Source organism: Nymphaea colorata, chromosome 9, assembly GCF_008831285.2.
Source record: "Nymphaea colorata isolate Beijing-Zhang1983 chromosome 9, ASM883128v2, whole genome shotgun sequence".
Taxonomy (NCBI): Eukaryota; Viridiplantae; Streptophyta; class Magnoliopsida; order Nymphaeales; family Nymphaeaceae; genus Nymphaea; species Nymphaea colorata.
The window spans coordinates 17,660,482-17,673,313 of NC_045146.1; the positions used below are offsets into that span (position 1 = coordinate 17,660,482).

Sequence of the window (12,832 nt, forward strand, 5' to 3'; positions counted from 1 at the left end):
TCCAGTTGGCAAGTTCTAGTGGAAAGCTTGTTGGCAGCGGTGAAGCTAGGATTTTTTTCGCTGAGGGGCACTCGAGTCACCAGCTCAAGTTTGATGTAAGCACCCTATCTAATTTTTGAATCATTATAGTACTTCAAAATAATTTTTTCATTGGCTGGTGTAACACCAACCCCCGTATATCTCCGCCACTACTTACTTGCTGGTTTCACCCAGCTGATCAAGGAAAAAATAAAAAATAACATCCAACAACAGAGCGCAAGTTTTTTGTAGACTATATACATCATCATTTACCTTGTGCAATCTGATCCTGAGGCAACATTGTTCGATACCTCAACCTATACATGAATCTCTATTTTTCCTAATAAAAAACAGTTAATCAAACTCCTTGGTGTGAAGATAAGGATGAGATTATTACTTTTTGAGGGAACTGGCACCTGGGTGTACTGCACGAGCCAATTGAAACTGAATTTGACAGCTTGCCTACAATATATTGAATAGCCAATCTAATTTCATGCATGAATGCTTATGCCTTTAATCTCGTTTATAATGAATGACACTTGAATCAAAGGCAGCAGATATCAGCACCGCGCCCCCGAATGCCTTCAGTGCTTAGGAGTTGCTTCATGAGTTTTTACAAATGAATGCAAGTAAATGCTTTCTGTATTACCCAAGTCCATGTTTTGAAAGTTGCTAGTAATTTCAGACAGAATAAAGCAGGTGATCAGTTGACAAATTCACCTAATATCTGTATGTAAAAGTAGAGGGTGCTGCTCCAAAATGCTTGTCTGCTGGCATGGAGATAAGAAGAAGGTAAGATAATTGAATCATAAAGTGTGCCCACTTGTTGTAGATAAGAAGAAGGTAAGGACCAACCTAGCATTTTGGAGCGCGGACCACATCGCGTGTATCTACTTCTTTTTATATAAAGGGGCACAGTAAAGTGTTGGTGTGCTTGTTAGTTGTTATCACATAGCAGATTCACTGTCATCCAGAAAGTGCACTCCCCAATTTTGATTTGGAGTTTGGTTAACATTATCACAAAGTTCCACCCAAATGAAGCACGAAATCCTTCCGCTCAAACAGAAAAAAAAAAAAAAAATCAGCTTATCACAGCAAAAACAAAAAACTAAAATTTCTGAGTAATTTCTGTATCTAAAGTAAGTTTAGCAGTTCTGCTAATTGGTTCGTTCACGAATGAGGCCGAGCGCTTCTCTGTGAATCACATCTTATTGCACCTGGATTCTTGTTCGTTTAATACCTGAACTATCTGTTTGAGACATTTGGATGATCGTAAACAGATGAAGACCTTATCTGTCCTAGACTTTTACCATGTTCCAGCGATGATTCTCCCTCTGCTCGTGTCATGAACAGGTGACCTTGCTAAAGATGTAATGATATTCTTGCAAGACCAATTAAAACGAGGAGTTTGTTCTGTTATTCTTCATGTACGAACTAGTTTTTGCTTTACAAAAGAAAAACTTGATGTACATCACTTGTTGTAGAACTGTTCATCCTTTTCATTGTTTAGATTTTCCAAGGTGGTGCTCTACCACTTGCTTCTTCAGTAAAAGATTGTCCCATCTTTTCAATTCTTTCAAATCTTTTCAGAATAAAAAACAAAAAGACTGTTCTTTTCGGTAGTCTAAACAATCAGCTTCTTCCTGAGATTTACTCTACACAACTATAATAACTTAAAGGTTTTTCTGTGGTGCTTTCAATTATGCTGGAACAGGAGGAGTTGAGTATCCATGAGATACAGCCAAAGGGCCCTACTTTCTGACTACACATTCAAGAAGCTACAGCCTCTTGTATACTTGTACCGCAATTGCAAGATATTGCTCACATAGCCTACTCGATGAACCAATGTAGACTAGCAACTTGCAGTAGCCATTAAAGGTTGTCAGTGAGAATCTGTTCTGTCTCAACGAATGGGATATCAATAGCATTCATCCTGCTCACGAGTTAGGATGAGGTTGATATGATGCAGTACTTGGCGTATAGGAAATGTATGCTTCTAGTCAGTATCAGGATTCTCCTTCCTGAAAGGGATCCATTTTCGCAGCATTGAAGGAACATGGCCCCCTTCATTTTGCTTCAAGGCAGAAAACTTATATTCTTCTTTTTGGTATTTGATGACGAAGTGGATATGCCTTGGGGAGTGCCTAAACCTCAGTGGAAGTGTTTAGAAGGGAAATTTCTCAGCCTTCAATTGTTCTCGTTATTTTCACCTTCTTTTTGTCAATTCTTATGCAAAATTCATTGGGTTCAAGTTCCCCAAATCATATATCCTAATGAGGGTAGTGGGTAGTACCTGCAAGTTGAAGCATGCAGATATCTTGCCACTGATACTGAGGCAGCTCTAAGCCTTGTGAACAAGGAAAAGAAGGAAGGTTTCGGCTCTCACCCGAGATACCAGATTTTGCCTAACCCCAACTTGTTAATCCGTCAGAAGGGATAAAATAAAATCAAACTTCATGTGTTGATATTTCTTTTTTAGAATATATGGTGAGATGTGTCATTAATCTAACCAGAGGCTTACTGGATATAGAAGACATTCTTGTTGCCTTTAACCCCATACTGACCCAAACCAGACCGGACAAGATACTGGTTTGGTAAGAAAGAAAGAGGCCCGATTAAATGTTCTGGTCAGGCCGGCCCATGTGTAGGGCCCCATGCATAAATAAGTGGAGCAGGTAGGAATATTTTGGAAGATTTCACACCAGCCTGAGCAGGGTGGGGGAAGGAGTCTGTTGAAATTTGTTCATATCTGCAACTAAAGAGAGCAGCTTCCAGTCTCTTTTTTCCTTTGGATTATTCAAAGTCAGCATTTCAGCCAGCCAGATTGTTGAAAAGCTATGAAAACTTATATAAATATCGTTGATTTTTTTTTTTTTTTTTGATAAGTATTGATGATTTCTTGCCATCGACTTTGTACATTACATCCATGCAGTCAAACTCCACCAACAAAATAAAAAAATAGAAATTGTCGGTTTCATGTACAGTTGCACTAGATTCTAAGACTGTGATATTGGGGCTTTCAAAGGAGGAGAAGCAGTTAGATTTCTGTGAATGGCAGGAGTGATGCCTATCTTACGTGAAAGAACAAACATGCTTGACTTGTGACTTGGTGTATATGCTTGTAATCACGCGCGGAGCATCTTACAAATGAAGAGGCCACATCGGGACCAAGTACTGGGCCCTAGGAAGCGTCTCTGCTGCAGCATCATCTGACAAGGCCTATGCATGGTTTGAGCATATATATATATAAGTAATTCAACATCGTCATCAAAAGGATCTTAGATGGCCCACTAAAGCAAGGAAGTTAGATGACCCACTAATGCACAAAAGTTAGAATCTTTCAGAAAATTGATTCCTATTCGAGAGTGCTAAGTGCATAGATAAGCTAATGACAACCTGTCAGCTATATATTCTCAAATATCAATTCTAACCGATGCAGCCAATGAATGCTTTTGGTTTGTGACGAATTAGTTATATGAGATAGAGATCCTCAAGGGGTTGGCACAACCGGATATCGGTTTTTGTTTCGAATCCTTAAGATATCAACTTTTTGTGCTGCAAATGATGGGTCACTGACATGAAAGTTGAAGTACAATGAGGGTAGCATTTTGAAGCACCAAAAGAGGCCATGTTTTTCGGGTGGTGGGTCACACCCCTCTCACCGGAACAATGAGAGAGAGAAAGAAAAAAAATGAGAATTAACCAAAGAAAAGCATGTCTTGACGTAGGAATCTAAAAGTGTATAGATTCTGGTGGAGGCATATTTGGGAAGAAGCAAAAAACTAATATAAAAGGAAAGCAAGCTACTTAGTTAATGAGGAGTACTGTCCGAGCCCCATGAGCTTGTTAATGGCACGTACCGTCCCGTGAATGGAGGTCCAAATGGCTAATGAATGTAAATTGGTTTCAGCAGAATGCATAGAAAATCAGATTTCCTGCAGCCTCAGAAAAAAAGAAAAATTTTCAAGTCGAAAACCTAAACTGCTTGAGCTTCCCTAGTTGTGGAGACATAGCTTAGAAATTAATTTAACAATGTTTTCCTGCAAATCAAGATAATCTTATCAAATAAAAAGTATATTAATTAAATCTGTTGCGTTTGATTTTCCATGAATCTCAGAGCGCGGATCCGAGACCAGCGATAGTTGAAATCCACAGTTTTAACAAATTGTAGATAGATTTCACTAGGAAACTTATGTTGGTGGTGATAGGAAAAGTTGAATGGTTCCTTACTCCTGTGAACCGAACTGCCCTGAAAAATATCTCAAAATCTAACTACTCCAAGATCAGGCCTATGAAGGTCCGGCGCCGTAAACGTAAGGTAATAGTTGGTTGAAGATTATTCAATTTTATGAAGTTTGAAAAGTCGGTTTGGCATTTCAGGCTTTTATAGACTTTAAATGAGAGCCTCTGAGATTTCTTGGCCCATTTTGTGACCAGTTTCAAGGTCGTGATGTCTTGTCAATTTGGTGGAACTTATGAGATATGCATAGTAGTGGTGGAGCGAAGAACTTTTTTTTCTTAAGGGGCAAATTATCTTTTTCAAAATTTTTATGGGACCAAATGATATTTTAAAAATATATATAATGGTCAAACTAAAAATTGTTTAAAATATTTATAATATGTACTCCTTTTTTTTAAAATCTCAGTTGGGCATCTTATAAGGGATTGATGCAATGGAAATTTTCGTTTTGAATTCTTGAAACATCAGTGTTGTAAAAGGGGACATCAATATGTAAGTTGTATATATCTCAAGTATCATTGTGAGGCACCAAAAGCAGGTCTGGTATTTTGGAGGATAGAGGAAAGGGTGTGAGTTTCGGCTCTCTTTTTTAGCAATAAGATAAGATGAAATACTTTTCCTGCTTACCTAAGAAAATATGAAGGGAGTCTGGACCCCAGCCACTCCGATCAATAAGATAAGATGAAATACTTTTCCTGCTTACCTAAGAAAATATGAAGGGAGGCAGGGCCCCAGCCACCCCTTTGCTTTTGCTCCACCACCTAGGATGGTAGACTTTGTTGAATTCTACATCTGGTTTTTTCTCGATAAAAGTTTTGGAAAAAATTTATGTGTAGACTTTGTTGAATTCTACTTTTTAAAAGTTTTCTTTACAAAAGTTGCTACCAAAGTGATCAAAAACATCGTTCGTTTACAGAAAGAGCTCCAAGCCATGTGAATAGATGCTGAGCATCAAATTTCCGCCATTGGCTTAGATTTTAGTTGCCACCATATGGAAATGGATGCATTTCCACGTTTTTATTTTCCAGTTTTCTGCATATCAAACCTTTCAAATGTGATTTATGAGATTCATTTAGTAGCAAACGTGCTTTGGTCATTAGGTTCTTCCATGGAAAACTGAGAGTCCACAATGTACAAAACTTTATTATTCAAAAGATTACACTTTCGGCATCCAAGATTATGATCCCCAAGTTTGAATCTTAGTAACAAATCACAAAAATAGTTACATGTGCGGATTATGTTCAAAGAATTTGTACCTTTGATTTTTGACATCAGTAGTTCATGCCTTCATTAACATCAATTAATTTATTCCCTTGAAAAGGCCATTTGGGCATAAAGATGACATTCCAAGGAAAAGATCTTTGATTTATAGCCTGCTTTTGCCTGCAGATGTAAGTGAATCGGATATATCTGATTGTCAACCATATTTTATAACTGATTAATTGGATCTGATAAATAAATTTGGATCCCATTACTAATCAGATTCAAATTTGGTATGCAGTTTCTTAACCCAATTCGAGTTCACAAAAACCGGATCTTATGCTAGCCAGATATGCAGTAAGATTAAAAATGGGATCTGAATCCAAGATTGAATTCGAATTCGGTTGCAGAAAATTTAATTAAACCCAATAATTAAGTAAAAACTCAACCCGACCATATCTACTTTTCTCCCTCAACCTACATATCCAATCCAAATCCAACAAAATCTAACCGATTTTCCTAAAACCAGAACATGTTCCTCCACTGTTCCGCATGAGGCTTCCCTGTAGCACTGCGTTGATTTCTAAATGTTCTTCGAGAGCTCCCGGAAGAAATGCAAATAATTTTATTGAAGAAAACGTGTTTTGTTTCATAGGTTGGCGAATCCCCACAAAAAAAGATCTGTGCTAATTGAATGTGTTCAACCTGGGGTCATAAGTCCAACCTCTATTTTATATATAGAAAAAGAAAGAAAGAAAGAGAGAGAGAGAGAGAGAGAGAGAAATTGAAAGTTGATTCTGGCTTTTCAGAATTACTCATACTCAGCTCATTCATGAGCATCGTTCAATCCATCATGATATATAGATGAAGGAAAAAAACAATGAAAAAAAGGTGATGTGCATTTTAACACCTAGTATTAGTTTATACATTTTTATCTTCGGTTTTTTCTTAATCGTCCATCACAATGAATCAGACAGCCCTTATAAGTGATTTAGATGACTCTAGATACCATAATCATCATTCACTCATTATATATATATGTCAGTTTTCTATGAAAATTTTCTTAACCTTTAAATTTAAGATGCTACATTCGATTACAAGTGAAACCACAGAAGTTTGTTTTTGACCTGTTGCATGTGCAAGACTTAGGAAATGTAAATTTCAGTATCTAATTTTGTTGGTCTTTCTAGGCCAAGACTAACATGCATGCATACGCACCTTTTCCCTACTACTACTCTTAACGGCTGATGCAAAGGGAGCACAACTGCAGTTCTCTATTGCAGACTTCGTTTTTCAACTGTAAAATTTTATAGCAACCCGCATAATCAGGTACATGGGCCAACAATCTCAATTAGCGGTGTTTTGCCACATGTCTTACCAAATGTTGGTACAGTTTGTGATGCTTGATTTCTACAGACAGTTTTCTTCTTTTGATAAATTACTTGAATGTCAGATGTTCCAAACAAGGAAAACTATCTTTAGGATTGCTATTTTTAGATGCATGTTGACAGGCACTAGAAAGTAGGAAGCCATTAAAATCTCAAATTTTGTTATTTTTAGTTTCAATATGAAATACATTAGAGATTGTCAAAACTAATATAATCGTAAGAATAATTAAAAGCCCCATCAATGGTGTCAATGGGCTCCACGAATCCACACACACACAGAGAGAGAGAGAGTGTGTGTCGTAAACTACACGTATAAAGCGAGACTCGAGGGTAGGCCCTCCATCCGCACGTGAGTGTGGAGAGAGAGAGAGAGTGGAGGAGGGAAGATGAGGACGAAGAGGAGGAGGTAGAGTACAGATTGGACGTGGGATGCAGGAGGAAGCATTAAATGGGACGCTACCAACTCCGCAACACATGCCCCGAAAGCAACTGGCCATCTCTCTCTCTCTCTTTCTCTCTCTATTGTGGAATAATAAATCCTCCCCAATTCTGAAAAGGAAAAGCTACTGATCCTTTGGCATCCATTATGAGCATTTGCTTCTAATTGTAGGGATACCCGAGCACCCTTTTCCTTTCTTTCTAAAGCTTTCTGTTGCCATCACTAGGCAAGAAAGAACCTCAACACCACCAATCCCAGGGAAAAGCAAAATTCCTTTCTCTCGTCAGAAATAAAAAGATCAGAGAATCAAGCACTTTATATCACTGGTCTTTATGGCTCTCTCTTTATGAGCTCTTCAATATTTTTGCTCTATAAATCTCAGCCTTTCAGGTTTTTGGCACCCCATAAATGAGCACCAGACATTCTCCAAACCTATGGTGAGGAAAAGGAATAGGAAGATAAAAGTTGTCATCAACAGAGACCCACCTAACCAATCCCTTTCTTGATCAAACTCACACGATTAGTGGAAATTGGACTTCATTGATGGCCCTTCGTTGATGTTTTTCTAGCAGAGTTCTTATCCAAGTAAAATCTAGGCCTTCACGACTCACCCAGTGGTCTTATGTGTCATGTGATCCACCTCCTGATCTTTTTCGGGATTCCAACCCACTGCTCATTTACAGAGAAACATACAAGTCTTTCATGGTTTTCCTCCCGTTCTTGAAAGTTTTTATTTAGAGGAATCCTATTCTCTGTTACTCCAGAAGGCCAAACTCTTTGGGGTCATAAAAATTGAAAGAAGCATGTGAATACTGATTATATCATTTTGACTTTCTTGGTCCTGTTTCAGGAGTGTTTTCACATGTTGGTTGCTTAATTAGTCCTCTTCTGCTTCTGGTGAGACTCAAGATTCGAAGCTTTGTGGTGTCTCACTCGCGCTAAAGAAATAGTGATTTCCATTTCTTTTTCTCTACGTCAGGTTTTTTTTCTTTTCGCTGCAATCTTCTTGCTGAAAATTCTATTTTTATGAAGAGTCTACCCTCAAGGTGCAAATTTGTGCTGCTTCTTTTTGGTTTTCTCTAGTGTCGTCAGAAAGTCTCTTGGGCTCTCTACTGTCGTCAGAAACTCTCCTCGGTCTACTGTCATCAGAAACTCTCTTGTTACCTCTGAAGTGTTCTTTATTCCCTTGGGGTGGCTCTTCAAGGAAGTCTTCTTGCATACATCAAACATGCTCACACCATCCTATTGGTGAGCTTTGCTTCCTTTTTCTGAAGCAAAGAAGAACCATCAGTTTCATGCTTTGAGAACCCGAGAACCTAAGTTCGTATCCATTCTTTATGAAAAGCAACCGAAAGACCAAATTTCTTGATGTTCTTTGAATCATTAGAATGGGTTGTGTTAATGGCAAGTGTTGCAGAGACTATCCGGAGTCATCTGATTGGGAAAGAGGGGTTTTGGTGTATGATGGGAATGGCGAGAGAGTAATCTATCAAAAGAATGTCCAGAGGTTAACAGAGTGCTCGGTTGAGGTAATCCATATTCCCTCTCACGATTTCCGACTCAAGTATTCATTTTACACTCAGAAAGGCTACTACCCTGATTCCCCAGACAGGGAAAACCAAGATAGCTTTTGTATCAAAACCCAACTTGGTGGTGACCCAAATTTCCATTTCTTCGGCGTCTTCGATGGTCATGGCCAGTTTGGCGCTCGGTGTGCTAAGTTTGTCAGGGATCATCTGGTTGAGTGTCTGGTGAATAATCCTGACTTCTTGGATGACCCTGTGAAGGCTTACAATTCGGCATTCTCGGCTACCAACTCACTGCTACATGCAAGCGATATAGATGATTCCATGAGTGGAACAACTGCTATAACTGTCTTTGTTAAAGGTAATACTCTGTTTGTTGCCAATGTCGGGGACTCTCGAGCTGTGCTTGGAGTAAGAAGGGGGAGCTCAGTTGTTGCTGAGGATCTATCTCTTGATCAGACGCCTTTTCGGAAGGATGAGTATGAAAGAGTTAAGCTCTGCGGTGCTAGAGTCCTGAGTGTTGATCAAATAGAGGGAATCAAGGATCCTAATGTGCAGAGTTGGGGTGATGAGGAGAGCGACGACGGCGATCCTCCTAGACTTTGGTTGCCTAATGCAATGTACCCTGGGACAGCATTTACAAGGAGTCTTGGCGATAGCATGGCAGAGAAGATTGGTGTGATTTCAGTTCCTGAGGTTAAAGTGGTTCATCTCAATCAAGATCATATGTTTTTCGTTATTGCAAGTGATGGGGTTTTCGAATTCCTCTCAAGTCAGGCTGTTGTTGACATGGTAATTGCCTTTTCACTTGTGTGTATTTTCATTGCATGGGCTGATATTCATGAACACCTGATTTGTTCATGATTCAATTTGGTTTTTGTTGTTCTTAGGATAAATGACATACCCAGCTGGATAAGATGCAATTCTTAGACTTGAATTTTTAATTTCAACTGGAAATAAAAAAAAAATTCAATGTGGCGTAGTCATTCTTTTATTGCCTGTTGTTGGAAAGCACAGAGTTTATTTTCACCAGTTTCAGACGGCATGTGCGTATCCCTGGAACAACAGAAACACATTCTGTTATTTCACTTATCTAAGCACCAGATTTATGGTAGGTTAGGTAAAGTTGTACTTCTCTGTCCTTAGGGATAAGGGTTCTGTCTTTTATTGCGACGGATGCTAAATATATGCTCGTTATTTCCTTAAGAAGCACTACTGTATTCCAAGAACTTGTCTGCGATCATGTAAGCTGGTGAAATGATCCTGTGAACAGATCTTTTCCTTAGAATCCCTTATGGTCCTGTTAATACCTTTGCATGGTTCAGACTGGAACCTGTTGATGATGAATAAAATAGTAGTTGTCAGTAACGCATTTCCTTGAAGAACTCTGCCCTGGTGGTCATAAACTTCAATTTAACCATGTTGCACTTGCTTTCTTTATTTGTTTCAATCCCTGCTACTTTCTAACGAAAATGCCAGCTTGTTAATACCTATGGATTACCTTCTTGATAAGCCTTGCCGTATGAAAACATTTTGTACGGATAATATGAATTTCTTCAGAAAAGCTGTTTTAGGTCATAGGAGTCCAACTGTATTTATGGTACTCTTGTACTTCAGCCCCTCTGAATCCAACTTTTAGTATGAGTTCATTGACATATACATGTTCCTAGTGAAAATAAGTCTAGAATACATGCTTGGAGTATATTAGCAGAACTCTGCCTTTGCACGTTTGGTTCTAGTCTGAAGTCCCTTGTTCAATTTAAGAATGACAAAGCTTCATTTCTACGTGCAATTACCAACTGTACTTGCTGTCAAACAACTTTTAATGATATTGAGTGTGAACATCATGATAAATGGTCTGCAGTCCAGTAGTGAGCTTAGACCAAATTTGGTAGGGGCATATTGCAGGAACTTGTTTGTCAACAAAAGGTCACTACCTTAGGGGCCAGCTGTTTCACCCTGAAATGCAACAAATAGGGCCTTCTTTCCTATAGTGGCCAAATTGCATATATTGCAAAGTCAATAGATAAGATTCAAGCAGCAAACCTTTGTATCTCACAGAAATCGAACTGTTGGGTGGTGGTTGGTGAACTTGTCATTTGGAGAGTATTGCATCTACTTAAAATTAGCCCTTGTAGATTCTCCTTTGAAGTACATGATTTCATTCTTGCGTATTGGTTGTTTTTTTGGTTGTCCTTATGTTTTTCCTTGTTGAAGAATGAGTCTAGCTTGGTGAAAGGAACTGCTATTAAACTTGTTTTTCACATTGAATTGGAGATGGTTATTATTCAATTAACATGTTGTGGTTATTAATCCAGGTGTCTGCATTTAAGGATCCCCGAGATGCCTGTGCTGCAATTGCTACAGAATCATACAGATTATGGTTAGACCACGAGAGTAGAACAGATGATATCACAATCATCATTGTCCAGATCAATGGTTTACATATTGTAAGTGCTCAAACCTCTAGTTCTCAGTCCTTCAGATATTGTTCACAATGCATTTGATGAGGATTGAGGAGACTGAGGATCAAATGGTCCTCGGTCAGCTACATTTCTGTTCCGATTTAGAGTATTAACTAATTGATTTCTGGAGCCTAACCTGTATTGCTTATCAAGTCAGCCTGAATATTGGGTCTCAGTGACTCGAGTGATTGGTTGGGCACTACTGTCCAGTCTTAGCACAGATTCTTTTGTTGTTTGTTCACTAAAGGGGTTTTCTTTAACATAATCAGCCAGGTGCCAGTGATGGAGAAAATGGAAGCTACATCAAACCGACTATGCAGAATGGGCAAAGAAACTGGTGATAGGTCAGCTCTGACAGGGTATATATCGGAAGCTTTACATTCAAGATGAAGAAGTCCCCCATGCCGCAAGCCTGCGTACTCAAGATGTTTTGTCCCGAAAGAATCCTGCATGTGTTCTTCATTCATCAGGAGACGGCACAAATGGTTTCAGAAGGGAATCCCTTGCGACTTTTTTAACGTTACAAAACTCAGATGCTTCTGTAGCAACGAATATTATGCTTCTAGGTCTTGTCGTCCATGTCGATTCACAGAGCCATACGACACTCCACAATTATGCCTGCAGAGTTTAACGCAGGTGTGTTCCGTTCAGTGTTTCGGCCTGAGAAAATTGACGGTAGCTCCATCTAAGTACTTCAATCCCTGCAACATTTTAGCTGCAGGTTTAATAACCATAAACGAATCAGCATACTTTGTTTCTGCAATTTTGCTGCCACCGATGAAGCTTTAAAGCTGTCTTCACCCATCTGCTTGGTATGGGTAGAAGAAACTTGTCACTAACCTGAAGATGACATCAGGATACGAAAAGGAAATTTATTTGACCGTCTTTCCTTTTATATCGGAGTTGTGCAGCTGTTCCTGCCTTGATCTCTTTTCCTTTTTCTGAAGGGCCTTGTAATAGTGGTACTCAAATGCCGTGCTTTTATCTTGTTGGCGGTACCCTCGATGTTATGTATGCATGATTGGAAGACAGTCTCGGTAGAGAGCTTGATGAGGCAACGGCTTCCCAAAAGATAATGAAGGCGTGAAGCTTTCCTTTGAGCGTAACCTGAGTTTGTTGATACCTCGGTAAGGGTCGATTTAATAACTTATTGATGCTTAGAAAGTAAAGACTCCATGAGATTTATCCTTTTGAATTCCCTCTTACTGCTTATTAACTTACCACAACAGCGTACTCTCCGGCAGTTTCGCCAACTGCATGGCCCTTGAGCCCACAGCCCTATAGAAAAATTAGAATAGTATCCATACTTATCGGCAAGAACACACCTTACCGGAGCGATGGACACACTTCAAGTGTGCGGGGATTGAGGACTTGAAGACTTTTACGTCTTCCTGCTAACTTTACTTTCACTTGGTCTGACGCCATCAAATCGCCTCACCCCAAAGTTTGGTCTTCTTGATGGTTTCCTTATGAAGAAGAGTGAAAATCACTTATCGTCCTACAACCTCGTGAATATTGTAGGTTAGTTTATCTCTCTAGGAGTAATTAAAGTCGAA

The 12,832-nt window shown here is 39.1% G+C and overlaps 1 protein-coding gene across 1 annotated transcript; it reads left to right on the forward strand.

Annotated features, from left to right (window-relative positions):
* The first annotated feature begins 7,211 nt into the window (after positions 1-7,211).
* On the forward strand, positions 7,212-12,171 carry LOC116260504 (probable protein phosphatase 2C 35). Its single transcript, XM_031638907.2, has 3 exons — positions 7,212-9,603; positions 11,130-11,261; positions 11,546-12,171. Exons 1-3 carry the CDS (start codon positions 8,674-8,676, stop codon positions 11,615-11,617), a joined length of 1,134 nt encoding a protein of 377 aa, XP_031494767.1. The 5' UTR covers positions 7,212-8,673; the 3' UTR covers positions 11,618-12,171.
* The last annotated feature ends 661 nt before the right edge of the window (positions 12,172-12,832 follow it).

Excerpts from the sequence above, each read along its gene's own strand:
- LOC116260504 (XM_031638907.2), top strand. The coding sequence starts at position 8,674 with ATGGGTTGTGTTAATGGCAAGTGTTGCAGAGACTATCCGGAGTCATCT. Across the intron at positions 9,604-11,129 it reads GTCAGGCTGTTGTTGACATG|GTGTCTGCATTTAAGGATCC; the intron begins GTAATTGCCTTT and ends TTATTAATCCAG. Across the intron at positions 11,262-11,545 it reads AGATCAATGGTTTACATATT|CCAGGTGCCAGTGATGGAGA; the intron begins GTAAGTGCTCAA and ends TAACATAATCAG.